At 40.5% G+C, this 13774-nt stretch overlaps 1 protein-coding gene across 4 annotated transcripts in view; it reads left to right on the top strand.

The window, feature by feature from the left end:
- Positions 1-13774, top strand: part of rgs3a (regulator of G protein signaling 3a) — a 135370-nt gene that overhangs the window by 21513 nt on the left and 100083 nt on the right. For all 4 annotated transcript variants that reach the window (XM_047570275.1, XM_047570276.1, XM_047570279.1 and 1 more), the window contains one exon: positions 13388-13455. In XM_047570275.1, coding sequence (XP_047426231.1) covers positions 13388-13455 — 68 coding nt within the window. The remainder of the gene's footprint in view (positions 1-13387; positions 13456-13774) is intronic.

Genomic DNA, 13774 nt, shown 5'->3' with positions numbered 1-13774 from the left:
ATTCTGGGTTATGGGAATGACGGTGATATCTTAAGACGTTAGCTAACGGACCCCAATTTACAGTGCTTGGCTGAACTAGGCTAATCTGCCTCATGCAACTTTAAAATTAGTTTTATGCTTCTGTGGATGGAACTGGGGCAGAGGTATCACATTGGACAGGACTGTGCCAGCAGGAAACCATTACAAAGCTTTTATGAGGGGATCCTCATACTCGGGGGTATCAACTAGTCCCCTCAGCTGTTTATTATTATTATTATTATTATTGATTTTGGTTTTAAGGTGCTGACTAATGTAACTATTCCCTAAAAAGCTTCAATATCATTAATTTAAATTGTGGCAAAAAAAAAAAAACCCAAACCACTTGGTTGTTGTGGTGAATGTAGAATGTTTTTATCTTTCCCAGTGGCAATACTTCCCCACTACTGTCGCATCTGATCTGCGTGTATGTGTGCGTTTATGTATATATAAGTGAGTGGAGGGTGCGTATTCTGGCATGCACTTGTGCGTTGCCAGCTGGCAGAATGTAGGCCATGGAGGCACTGCTGCAGCATGTCATGCTCTGACACGGGAGATGACCAAACCTCATTCATTGCAACATCAACAAATGTGCATCCATCCATACTCTCTCTCTCTCTTTCTCTCTCTCCTTCTCGTTCCCTCCTGCCTCTGTCCATTTACATTTCTGGTCATTCACACTGATTATTCATGTGTTTCTAAATATCCTTGAGCAGTTTCCCAGTCATTTCATGCTTTTTTTTTTGTATCACCTTTATTTTTACTCACTGTTTCTTATTAACGCTGGCATCTCTGTGTTTTTTCTTTCCATCTTAACTGTTATCTACCTCTGTGGCACAGTGCAATAAACACTAACCGCTTGCCAGCAGAAAACCAGGATCTGCGACATATACAGTGCAGTGTTTCATTAGGGAAAATAACAGGAGTGAATAGGGGCTTACTTAGAGTTTGGCAGGCTCACTGTGTTCTTGTGATGCTTTGGATTCAAGGCCGGTTTAACGTTTTGCTGTGTGTCATAGTATTTTGTTCTCAAACTGCGGTGTCAAAACTACTTTGAAACTAGCACCAGGCTTTTAGACCCGTCAGTGAATTGGTGTACTGAGTTTGTTGAGGTCAAATTAGGAGGTGCTGCCCAGCATGAGTAATAGTTGTAACAAGTATGTTTTCATGCATTCAAAACATATTGTAGATACAAGTCATGCTATAACTATATATATATATACTTATATATATACTACCCAGGATATACTATATCATATAAAAATGTATTTAGTTCTAAATTAATTTGAAGGAACATCATGCTCAGACATTAGCTATGACTAAGTGTTATGACTATGAATAACAAAGTGTAAAATTGACCCTATAAGGCTTCTTATCTAAAAAGAAATGTGAATTTCTTCTTTAAACTTTAAAATAGAATATAAAACACACAACTGTAAATGCAAATATATCCGTCAAACTCTCCACTTACTTTCCACTTAACAGCAAAGTATTGCATCACACTTCGAAAGTACTCACCACCAGCGTGCTGGGAAAATGTACCCAACAAAGATCACGCACTACTTGTATATTTGCACTGTAATGCAGAATTTCCTTTTTAGGGGATTTTGGCAAACTGCGCCGAAGTCACAACTGTTTAAAGAACTTATCTGACCAGAAGCTGGGAACAAAAATATCTGTTCAGCCGCTTTCCATCTCACAGACAATGCATGTTAACAGCTATGCCGTCATAATGCCATAAGAATGTCTAACATTATTAGCAAACATCATGTTGACACAAGTAATTTGCTGGTCCGCTAGTTAATCCGTGTTAATGTGCGCAGCCTCTCACCAGAGGTGCGCTGTTTGGATCAGCATGTCTGACTAATCCCTCACTCACAAACCTGTGCCATTTCTGAGTCTCACCAGTGCCGGGCCAAATCCCTGTGGGCAGAATTATGTTGGACTCTCAAGCTGGCAGCCCGGCTCCACATGATGCCGCATCAGCCTGACCTAATGTGAAAGAAACATTGTCGGCTTCGGGGCATAAAGTATGGGCAGAAATGTAGTTTGGCCAGCAATTCTTATAAAAATAAAAAATAACCAAAGCTCGATCTTTGATGTACCGCAATGACTGATGCTTCTAAAAGAAAGTTTACATTTCTACTCAAATAATACAGAATATGTATGTAATGTCTACGATAAAGACGTTAACACCCTGAATATCAGTTTGTCATAATTTCGTGCTTGTCTTCACTTCCTTGCACCATTGTGGCTTAGACAGAATTTCCTCTTGAGTGGTTCAGGCTTTCGGCTTCCACAACAAAACCTATCCGCTGAGCGTTGACAGCTAATTACACTGTAGGACTACAATAAAAAGGCTGCCATTTTAACTTTGCTTAACATGGGTTGAGAGGCTGAAATGGGAAGGCTGCGCATGAATGGCAGCTAAACAAAAATGTATGAGATAAAGCGTAATGGGGCAATTAGTGTTGACTTTCAGGAGACATTTTATAAAGCAGCGGCAAGAACTTCTTTTAAGCTACAGCGATGTAGCGCAGAGCTCCTCAAATGTGCTTTATATTTGATCTAATTTGTATTCAGACCGTCTTTTGGAGGTGTGCTTAATAAAAATGGATGCTTAAAGCAGCAGAATAGATAGATTTTGAAAAACAGCTTTTAGTCTTAACATAAATGAATGACATTTCCAATTTGGACGCGTTTATCACTGATGTGGAAGACGGAGACGAGCTGTTATTTTTGGCTTGGTGTGTCAGCAGAGACTACTGACCCACGGTGACATGTACGTGTGTGTGTTTTTAACCATTGCTAATGCATTCCCTTCCAACATGCTTACGATGTGGGTCAGGTGGTCCGTGGATGCGCGGACGCCAAAAGAGCAGAACACCCACTGGGTTTGTGCTTAAAAAAAGTGTGTCATCTGCATCATGTACACATTTGTTTCACTTTTCAATAATGGACAAGTGGGGACCCTGACAGGCTGCACAAGCACACGTAAACACGGCCAAGCTTTTCCAGATGGCAATCTGTGCCTTTAAATCAGCAGATTAAAACGTACACTATGTGATTAACTCACTATATATTAGAGTGGTTGGGCTTGGGGGAGGGCAAAGTGTTTAAACATTTTTATTTAGACATTTTTATTCAATTTTTAAGCGCTTAAGCGTCGCTGTCTGAGCCATTTGCAACGAAATTTCATTCACGTGTGCACCTGTGGGTGTATTTTTTGAATAACAAAGACATCTATCTATCTATCTAGATTTGTTCTGGCTACCACAGGCTGTGAGTTGGCGTGTGCGCGGGGTATGTGATGATGTGGGATAATTTGCTGGTTACTATATGTATGTTTGACATGGCCATGCTCTGGAGGGTAACATTGACCCTAGGCTTACATCCACTTGATCCGAAGTGAAGCATTTGACCCACAAGGTTGCACTCTCTCCACTGCTGTGTTACGTACTGTGCTAACGTGGCAGCTATTACGTAATACGTACAATATTATAGAGGATTTGTAGAGATAGTTGTGATGCATGAAAGCGATGGTTGCATTTCAATTTAAGCTGTAAACCCCTTACACATATCTCAGCTCGTCAGTCACCTTTTGTTGCCCGTGCTGTGCCCACAATACAAGCGGCAAAAGCTATAACATGGTCAGCGTGGTCAGCTACATTGTCCCTGAGTCACCGTTGAAGCGCTGCTCAAGCACTGGTGACATCATCCAGTGAAACTAACTGGTAAAACAAACGAATGTGATTGGTTACCACATCATTGGAGCACCAAGGAAAAGTTGAAGCCAGCTTAGTTAGGTAGCTTGTCCTTTATGTCGCATACACACAGATCAGATTAGACAGCCTTTAGTGTCAGTTGTCAGCTAGCTTGTTGCTTCATATTGGTTAGTTAGCCGCTAGTGGTTTGGTTTCCCCAGTAACCCTATTGTACATTTCCCACCCGAAGTAGCAGCAGAATATGAATTTATTGCAAGACCGTTGCTTTACCTTGGTTTTCATGATGCTCCAAGCCCACTATCAGTATGGTTAATTTGAACAAAGTTGTGGACGGTGTACCTCGTGATAAATATTTCTACTTGCATCCTCATGTCAATCAACCATGTGAGTTATTCCCATTGGTTGTCGCCTCAATTGCTTTGTCTGACAATTAAAATTAGTTCAACATTTTTTTTCACTTATTCACCCATCCATTCCTGGTTAAAAAAAAAAAAAGAAAAAGTATGCTTACTGATATTTCTGAGATCACCAAACTTCATGAACCTATAAGAGTAGGCAATGTCAAGGAAGACTAATACGGGTATGAAGAATTGAAATTAATAATGACCAAATTCCATTTAGCTGCTCTATTTTCGAGGTTATGGAATTGAGAATGCTTTTCTGTGACTCTGGCGTGGCTTAGACTGGAAAAATACTTGCTCTATAACTACATGCTTGTGTAGAGAACAGCCACGTTGTTCACTTACTTGCCTATGTACCACACCGGTTACTGGAGGATCCCATTGTTCACTTAACATATTATTTTGTGGAAAATTGGTCTCAGTGGACAGTGATTGACAGACTGGCTCAGGCAGCTCAAGTGTCTTATGACTGGTACACAAAATCCCTCTTTCTTTTTTCCATAATTTTATGCTGTGTGGACGCATTGGTCCCGCAACTGAGACCATTGTGTATGTGGAAACGATTTCCTTAGTTTCAAGATTGGCTAAAACAATAATGATCCCCTGCTATGCAGTTTTGACAGGCATATTTTTTGCAGCAACAATAGAGAGTAATTGATGACTTACGCCGTAGGTCATGTTGAAAACATGCCCATACTACCCCTAACATTACTCTATGTGTTAATTTGTCAGGAGGTGCACAGCTGACACTGGATATTTTAGGAAGCCTTCATGCCACAAGAACATGTATTTAAATGGAAGGCAGTTCTGGCCTTTGAATAGAACACAGACATAGTTCAAGTTATTAGTAAGATCTGTGCTTTTCTTACTCTGATGATTCAGTGTGTTTGTTGAGAGAACGATAAAATCAGCATGTCTCACATCTATGACATGTCTACGACCTAAAAGGTCAACAAAGCTGATAAGGGGGTCAAACAGATGTTAACCAGATACAGCCTGACCGTGGGTGTGTTGGGCATTTAGATGAATCACAACCATAAGTCTCTTGCAGACTGCAAACAACCAAAGAGCATGGCCTTTAATCTAAAGTAGGTGGTTATTTCCATGTGTTAGGGTCAGAGGAAATGAACTGAGATGGCTTTAGCTGACACAGACCCAAAGTTAACTGGAATTCATTCACTGATTGGCGGACATGTTGAGTCTGCATAAGGAACTATGTGGGCAAGACTGGAGGGTGGAAAACAAAATGTCTTTTCTTTGTGGTTGACACATTATTCTCACACCAGAACATCCAGGTGAGAGCTCAGCACAATAAAGATTCTGTACATGCTGGGTGTTTTTTTTGTAGTTATGCTATCAGTATTCACAAAAATATATTTCTGATTTATAATTCATAAATCACATTAAATTCAAAAGTCATTAATAATGCATGTTGTTGGTGACTAATCCTGTTCTTCCTGAACAGATGGCATTTTGGACTATTTTAAATTTTGGAAAGAATAAAACCTTTGCAGCGGCTATTCACACTTTTTCACATAGATGTACTCCTGGAGCTGTTAGAAATATTGGGACCTTGTAGTAGATGGAAAAACTTGAACAAAGTTAAACGAGAGGAAATTCTTACCGTATCGCAAGTGTTTCTGCTGAACTCGATGAACTTGAAGGTGCTATTCTGCTTAGATTTGAAATGTCATCCCAATCCCTGAATATTTCTATGCCTGTTATCTTCAAATCCTTTTTTTTTTTTTTTTTTTTTTATCCAATCATGGTCAATCATGCAACACTTCCAATCAACGGACAGCTGACATAATCCTTTCTGGCATTTCTCCCTTGACCAGAACTGAAACAGGAAATGAAATATGTCAGTCACTATCCTCTGGTTAACCGCAATGTCCAAAAGTCATCACATTGTCTCATTCCATGGGGCATCATGTAATAAATGAGCGAGTTACTCAGTGATTGCTGAGGTCAGGCAGGGGTTTTAAAGTTTAATGGTATTTATGTGTTGAGTTTGAAATATCCTCAGCTTTTGGAAGGCATTGTGCAAATTACTCAACCCTAAATTCATTCCCCTCAAGGATTAAACTGTTAATGACATTACCTTTTCATGCATTTACATGCCCTACTTTTGTGCTTGAATGACTTAAAAAAGGATGGCAAAATAAAATAATAATAAGTGTCTTATAATATACCATATTCAGTAACTAATACAATTAGCTCTACCAAACTGAGGCAAATTTATTGAGACTGTGTCAGAGCGCACTGGGTTCACTGTAGTTCATGATGATGGCTGTGGTGTTGTTTTGGATAGCACAGATTGTAAGTGTTCCTGTTATTTTTTCCATCTCCTGCAAACCAAAGTCGGATAACCGAAGCTGTATCCTCTTGGATATGGTGTTGTAATCAGCTTCTCTAAAACAGAGGAACGTACTATAGATAATAAGAATAAACAGTACATGTCAGAAAGTACATTTTTGTTTCTTGTTGTACCCTATTTAACACTCGGGTTCAATAGTTCAATCCTACGGGATAAAAATAGGTTATTTGAAAATCTCTCTGGCTGAAATTGAACTCACCGTCCTTGGAGATGCAACAGTTTTTGTCCACTGACTGTAGAGATTAATCTGAAAAAAATCAATAATATAATTCTGTCAGCTGTTACATAAAATCACTGGCAGACACACAATTCTGCTGTATTTCAGTGTAATGACAGCAAAGAGAGACTCATAGTTAAAAGACAATCAGCAGCTTCTTAGTTTGTCCAATTCTTCAGGATGTGGCAAGTCGGTAAATGAAAATATACACTCTCCGGCCACTTTATTAGGTACACCTTGCTAGTAAAAGGTGGGACCCCCTTTTGCCTTCAGAACTGTCTTAATTCTTCCCGGCATACTTTCAATAAGGTGTTGGAAACATTCCTCAGAGATTTTGGTCCATATTGACATGACAGCATCACGCAGTTGCTGCAGATTTGTCGGCTGCACATCTATGATGCAAATCTCACATTCCACCGCATTCCAAAGCTGCTCTATTGGATTGAGATCTGGTGACTGTGGAGGCCATTAGAGTACAGAGAACTCATTGTCATGTTCAAGAAACCAGTTTGAGATGATATGAGCTTTGTGACATGGTGCATTATCCTGCTGGAAGTAGCTGTCAGAAAGTGGTTACACTGTGGTAATAAAGGAATGGACATGGTCAGCAACAACACTCAGGTAGACTGTGGCATTTCGTCAGACCAGGCAATGTTTTTCCATTCTTCTGTTGTCCAATTTTGGTGAGCCTGTGCGAACTGTAGTCTCAGTTACCTGTTCTTACCGGTGTGGTCTTCTGCTGCTGTCGTCCATCTTCGTCAAGGTTCGATGGCGGTATCCTGCCTTCCTTGGTTGTAACGAGTGGTTATTTGAGTTACTCTTGCCTTCCTATCATCAAACCAGTCTGACAAGGCATTTTCATCCACACAACTGCTGCTCGCTGGATATTTTCTCTTTATTGAACCATTCTCTGTAAACCCTAGAGATGGTTGTGTTTGGAAATCCCAATAGATCAGCAGTTTCTGAAATACTCGGACCAGCCCGTCTGGCACCAACAACCACACCACATTCAAAGTCAATTAAATCCCTTTTCTTCCCCGTTCTGATGCTCAGCTTGAAATTCAGCAAGTTGCACTTCTACTTGCCTAAATGCAATGAATTTTCAGTCATGACGGGCTTATTAGCTATCTGTTAACAAGCAATTGAACAGGTATACCTAATAAAGTGGCCAGTGAGTGTATATTTGACAGGACTTTAAGAATGAGTCATTGATGACGACTACTGAAGAATGAAAGTCCTTATGGCTTTGATTCGGTGACGGCAATGCAGAGAAATATTATGTATTCAGGTTATCATTTCTGTGAACCCCTTGAGTCCCCTCGGACTCTAGGGCAGACTGATTACATTTTGATGGTCAAAGGTTAAACTCACTATGACCTCATAAAACACGTTTATGACCATAATTCAGATTGTGAGAATTTCATGTAATTCGGCACAGCTGGGGGTCAAAGGTCAAAGTCACTGTGACCTCACAACAGCCCCATCCCTGTGAACACAAGAATGCCAGGAGGAAACTTTCATGAAATTAGGCACAAACACTCACTTGGACTCCAGAAGGCTTTGTTTAAAATTTGCGGTGAAAAGTCAAGACTCACAGTGATGTCAGCAAACACAACGGTTATAATTCACAGACTAACTATAACAGAATTTTACACAAATGTCTAGCAGATGTGTGCAAATAGCTGTGGAGATATGCAACACAGTTAGAGCAGATATTTTTTACTGGCCACAAAATACTGTACTTAGTGACCTAACTACAACAAACTGATACTGATTGATGAGAAAAAACGAGAGAACTGAGGCGGATTCAGTATTTGCTGCAGTACCCACTCCAAAACCCTTTCTTTTCCTGAGGATCAATTTGTCCATTGACCAACAAAACACCCTCTGGCACGACGCTGCATTCACTCTTTCAGCCTAGTGGTGAGTCATACATGCAAGCTGAAGACACACTTTGGAAAGAAGAAGAAACTGCACTGCAAATGTACTACAAATAAAAAATGTGTACCTTGATACATCAATCCCATTAACTGAACTTAATATTACTTGCACAAATCTCCTCAAACATCTTCAACCAGATGAAAATACCACAGCTGTTCAGCGCAGGCTGTGACCGAGGCCATCTCGATGCGACTGCATTTTCTGAAAGTGATGTTTGAAGCTTGAGTTGTCATCGACACTGTCGCTTCCAAAAAGTTCAGCAGCCCTTTTTCCTCGTAGCCGCGCCAAACCAAACGTCAGTCACGCTGCCGGTGTTTATGAAGGCTGCTGGTGGTTTGTACGTGTGGCTCTTTTACCATCTGATCTCAGTATCAACTCTTCAGTTTGTTTACATCTGTGTGCAGAAACTGACGTGCAGAATAAAGTCTTCTGGTTCACTGAGCCTTCCAACATTCCAGTCGCGTTCAATAAATTGAACCCTCTCTCCAGCCACTGGCAACAGTCCTCTCTAAACTAAACTGTGTTTGTGTGTGTGTGTGTGCGTGTGTCTCACAACAGCAGTAGTAAGAGTGAAGTCAACACAAATTTGCAGTGTCATTTTAGTTCATTTGTAAACCCACATTTTGAAAAAATTAACCATTTGTTATTGACAGATGGTCTCCAATGGTCACTTTTATGTATAAATCTTCTTTAAAATTTTAAAAATGCATTTATCTCCCATCAGGCTAACTAGTTTGCTAGCTACTGCCTGCTACAAACTTTACTAACAACAATAGTATGTAAGAGTACAGTCAACACAAATCTACAATGTCATTTTAATTCATTTGTAAATCCACATTTTAGAAAACATATCCATTTGTGATTGACAGATGGTCTCCAATGGTCACTTTTATGTTCAAATCTTCTTTTAAAACAAAGCAGTTATCTCCCATCAGGCTAACTGGTTTGCTAGCTACTGCCTGCTACAAGCTTTGCAAACTGTATTGTTGTGTTAAGCCGTTCATAGACGCTGGTAGACAGATGGTTCATGCCTGCTGCTTTAACAATTTGCAAGCGCGACTGACGGTTCCGTGTAGTGTATTAATGTATTATCACTTTACGTCTTTCTCCGTATTCCTGTTTCAGTTACGAAATAAACTTGACCTTGGACTTACGCCAGTCACCCACAACATTCAAACCGCTAACAGGAGTCAGTAAATAACATTAACCATCTTGTGACATTGCAATGTTCTGCTGGGAAACCTTTGGATGTGGCCAAAAAAAAAAAAAAAAGGTGAAGGGATTAACATTGAAAACGAAACGAAAAAACAATTAAACCTTGTTTCACGTTTGCATTTAACCCATTATTTTTGAGTCCTGAGTTTTTGACAGGGTTCTATATTTTAAATCCTATTATTGCAAAACCAATTAAAGTTGTTCTTAACAGCTCAAATTAAGCACGAAGATCTGTGGTTCACGTTCTGACGCTTTCAGTGGGAGACTGCAGTTTCTATTCTGTCATCTTAAGCTTTTGAATTTCTAAAGATCACAGCTTAAAATAAAAAATATACAAAATGGTAAATACTCACCACATTTTATTACCAGTCAGAGATATTATGCGTCTCAAAGTACTGATGTCAGGCATATCAGATCCAAACTTGCTTATTGGTTGTCAACATGAGCAATGCTTTTCTATCCTTTGTCCTCCATCACTTTATGCCTTCGTAGACTATGGTAATATCTCCTGTTTAAACAGTCATTTCTTGATGCTTTAGAGGATCTTAAACATAGCTACAGAGTGAACCGAATGCTGTCTCCCTCCTTCTTGGCTTTTCCACTCTCTACATCAAGTGTTTATTTATTTGTGACGGCAGGTGAAAAGAGGGGCCGACTGTCAAGTGAATGAGTGGTGCAATGAGGGACTTGAGCAAAGTCAAGGGCTTTTTGTTTTCTGACAGATCTGAGAGTGGCTGACTCAACAGCAATAGACTTCCAACACCTTTTGAATTCTTTTCTTTGCTCTCGCCTTTTTCACAGCTTCGTCTGCAGCCTTTCTTAAACGTTTTTTTTTTTTCTGCTCCCCTCTACTACTTTTTCCCTTAAACTTGGGCAGTGTATACTTTTCCCACTGTCCGCTGTTTCCAGCTGCTATTGTTTGTCTTTCTCTCCTCCTTTTTGATGTCAGTCAGGCTGAATGTTTCACGTTGCTCTGTGTCTCTTCCCTCATATGCCCTGTGCTACTTATGTATTACCCAGACAAAAGGCTCCTCTTCTGGGCTTCAGGCCAACCAGGTTAGCCCTATTCCATTCGCTGGACCCCTGGAGGTTTCAGATTCACAAGTGACAGATCCTCTCTCTCTCTCTTTTTTTAAAAACCACCTCTTAGTTCCTATGGCAACTACAACTTCTTTAGCTAAACTATAGGGCTTCAGAGGAAAGTGTCCGAACTGTGTCCAGAATGTCGAGAGCTGCTTAATTTTCGCTCCTGCATGTGGGCCGTCCTACAGCGAGCAGGCTGCTTTACATCTTCGAGTTCGCTTCCTCTCGGTGGAATGCCGTGTTTGTTTTCGCTGGGATTTTTGCGATGATTGAGCTTAGGTTTTCTCTTTCATCTGCCGAACGTCGACAGATTCGGTGTAAATCTGCCGTGAGGAGCTGGTGGTTGTTTGACACAACTGGAACCTAATGATGGTTTATTATATAACCTTATAAAGTATGAAGTAGAACGTTTTAGTAGACTGTTTCCTACTGAAGCATTAGGCTCGTGTTTTAATAAGTGACCCATAATTGCATTTTCGTTATGAATCAATAGGATTTATTATAGACAAGTTGTACTTTTGTAATCTTAAAAATGATTTGTATTTATTGGTTAAAATGATTGAGGTAAAGCTAATTCAAACTCGTCAACAATGTTTCCTTGCGATTAACGTTTGGGGAACTCTGTTTGCGTCACATCCCCATCAATCACATCAAACATTCACCTACTTTACTAAACCTCATTTAAATATCACGGCCTCATCACCAGCTGCGTTTCCATTGCACCTTTTCACAAAATAAAAACGATTTTTTGCGAAATGTTGATAAAGTACGCGTTCCCATTGAAAGGTGTTTTGCGAATGAGCTGTAACTCTCATAAAGTCTCATCTCGCGATATCCCATAATTATCTAAAATTCAGGTCACGTGAGACTTTGCTTTGAGGAAGATGGACTTCAAATGAACTGAAAAAAAGGGTTTCCATTGCACTTTGGCAAAAAAAATGTTTTTACCTCTAAAAACCAGCTCATGAGAGTGAAGTGTTTTTAGTTTGTGATATTTTTACGCATTTCTAGGGGTAATGGAAATGCAGCAATTGAAGCACGACATCACTTTGCTGACATTACTCAGGGAGGTTTCTGAAAGGATTGTGAGATCAGTTAAGGGAGGTTTGTTGTCAGTATAAAAAGCCCTTGGTTAAGTTTGATTGTGGTAAGAATTGGCTTAGAGGTACAAGAAAAAAAAAATTGTCTTTCGGTCTCGAGTTTTGTTTTTCCTCTGTTTCCACTTATGTCGAAACTGCTTTAGTAGCTAGAATATTTATCGCTCGGTCTCGCGCTCGTGTCATCTTTTTGCAACATGACCGTGCGTAGTTTATTTTCCTGGTGGTACCGTTTTGTACAATTACGCCGCCTAATCTTGTGTAGCGCGACGAAATCCAATGAAATCATTTGCAGCTCGCATTCCAGGCGGTAATTCTCCAAAAAACATTTAAATTATATACTGCAAGTCACTAATGCAGAGTTAAACCAGTTAAAAAGACATTTCATGGAGTGTGTGTTCGTGTGTGCGTGCGTGCGCGTGTGTTTTGTGATTTGATTTCGCGAGAACGTTACTTATTGATTTACTCTCTTTTGGAGCTGTTTGAACTGGACTTGCATAGTCTGATTATTTAATTTCACAGCCTGATGTGCTATAAAACCAAGCCGTGTTGATGGAGGTATGGGTGTGACGGAGAAGAGAGAAATGAGGGGAGGGATGGACAACATCAAGGAGAGGCACGGCGTTCACGGGTGGAGGGTGATGTCTGAGACGCAGACAGAATGGAGGGAGTAGCCGAGAAGGAAAGGTGTCCCTGTTAAGTGGGAGATGTGCACAGATTCAAACAGAAAGAAAATGCAGAAAGAGAAAGACAGAGAGAGAGCGAGATCTGTATTGTGGCCCAAAGCTGAATGCTGCCTTTATGAGCGATAGTTAAAAGGACACTGAGGCGTGAGTCCCTGTAACCATAGCAACTTCCCAGGAGCCCTGTGACGGACGGATAATAGAGTGAGAGAGGAGTTCCTTTTCTCTTCTTCACCCCTCCCTCCCTCCTTCCCTCCCTTCTTCCCTCCCTCTCACTTGTTCTCACTTCCATTCCTCTCTCGGGCACTTTGTCGGATCCTCGCATCTTACGGGATTTTCCTTGACGCGGCCGGCCTGTTGTTTTCTTTTTTTTTTTTTTTTTGCTTCTTTTTTTTTTTTTTTTTTTGCCTTTTATGTGCGCTCTGAAGTTTGAATCTCAGCCCAGCGAAGGCCGCCCCAGACAACTGTTGCCATAATTGCTCGTTGTTATCTCTCTGAGTCACTTTTATGGACTCGCCGAACAATTCGAGGACTTTATTTTCGTGCGTCCAGAAGCCTGTTTTGCTTTGGCACAGGGAGAAATGTGCTCCAAAGGCACTGTCTCAGCCCGTGATTCCTTTGTCTACATTTCAGAGGCTGTGCTGTCAAACCATGGTGCTGCCCCCGAGACCAATCGCCCCGAGAATATGCAATGCTTAACAGTAAGTGTCATAAAACCTTTTTTTTTTTTTTTTTTACTCTTTGTGTTTGTGCGTGATGTGCTTTGCTTCCCATCTTTCACGTCTCCTGCTTTGTGTGTGTGAGTGCATGCCGGACTTGAGCAACAGACGTATTTTGCAAGTTCAGTGGAGTGTGTGGACGTGTGTTAACATGTATAATAATGCCATTGTTATCACTGTACGTCACTTTTTTTTACTGAATATTGCTCCATGCAGGTGTGTTACTGTGTTTCTCTGACCGCTAGCAGTTTCATGTGTCGCTGTGCATTTTTTTACTTGCGGCGTTAGCATGTGCGTGCAC

This window comes from Mugil cephalus, chromosome 19 (assembly GCF_022458985.1).
Source record: "Mugil cephalus isolate CIBA_MC_2020 chromosome 19, CIBA_Mcephalus_1.1, whole genome shotgun sequence".
NCBI classification, from domain to species: Eukaryota; Metazoa; Chordata; class Actinopteri; order Mugiliformes; family Mugilidae; genus Mugil; species Mugil cephalus.
The sequence above is the reverse complement of the archived record's forward strand: the minus strand, read 5'-3'. Positions and strand labels throughout refer to the sequence as shown.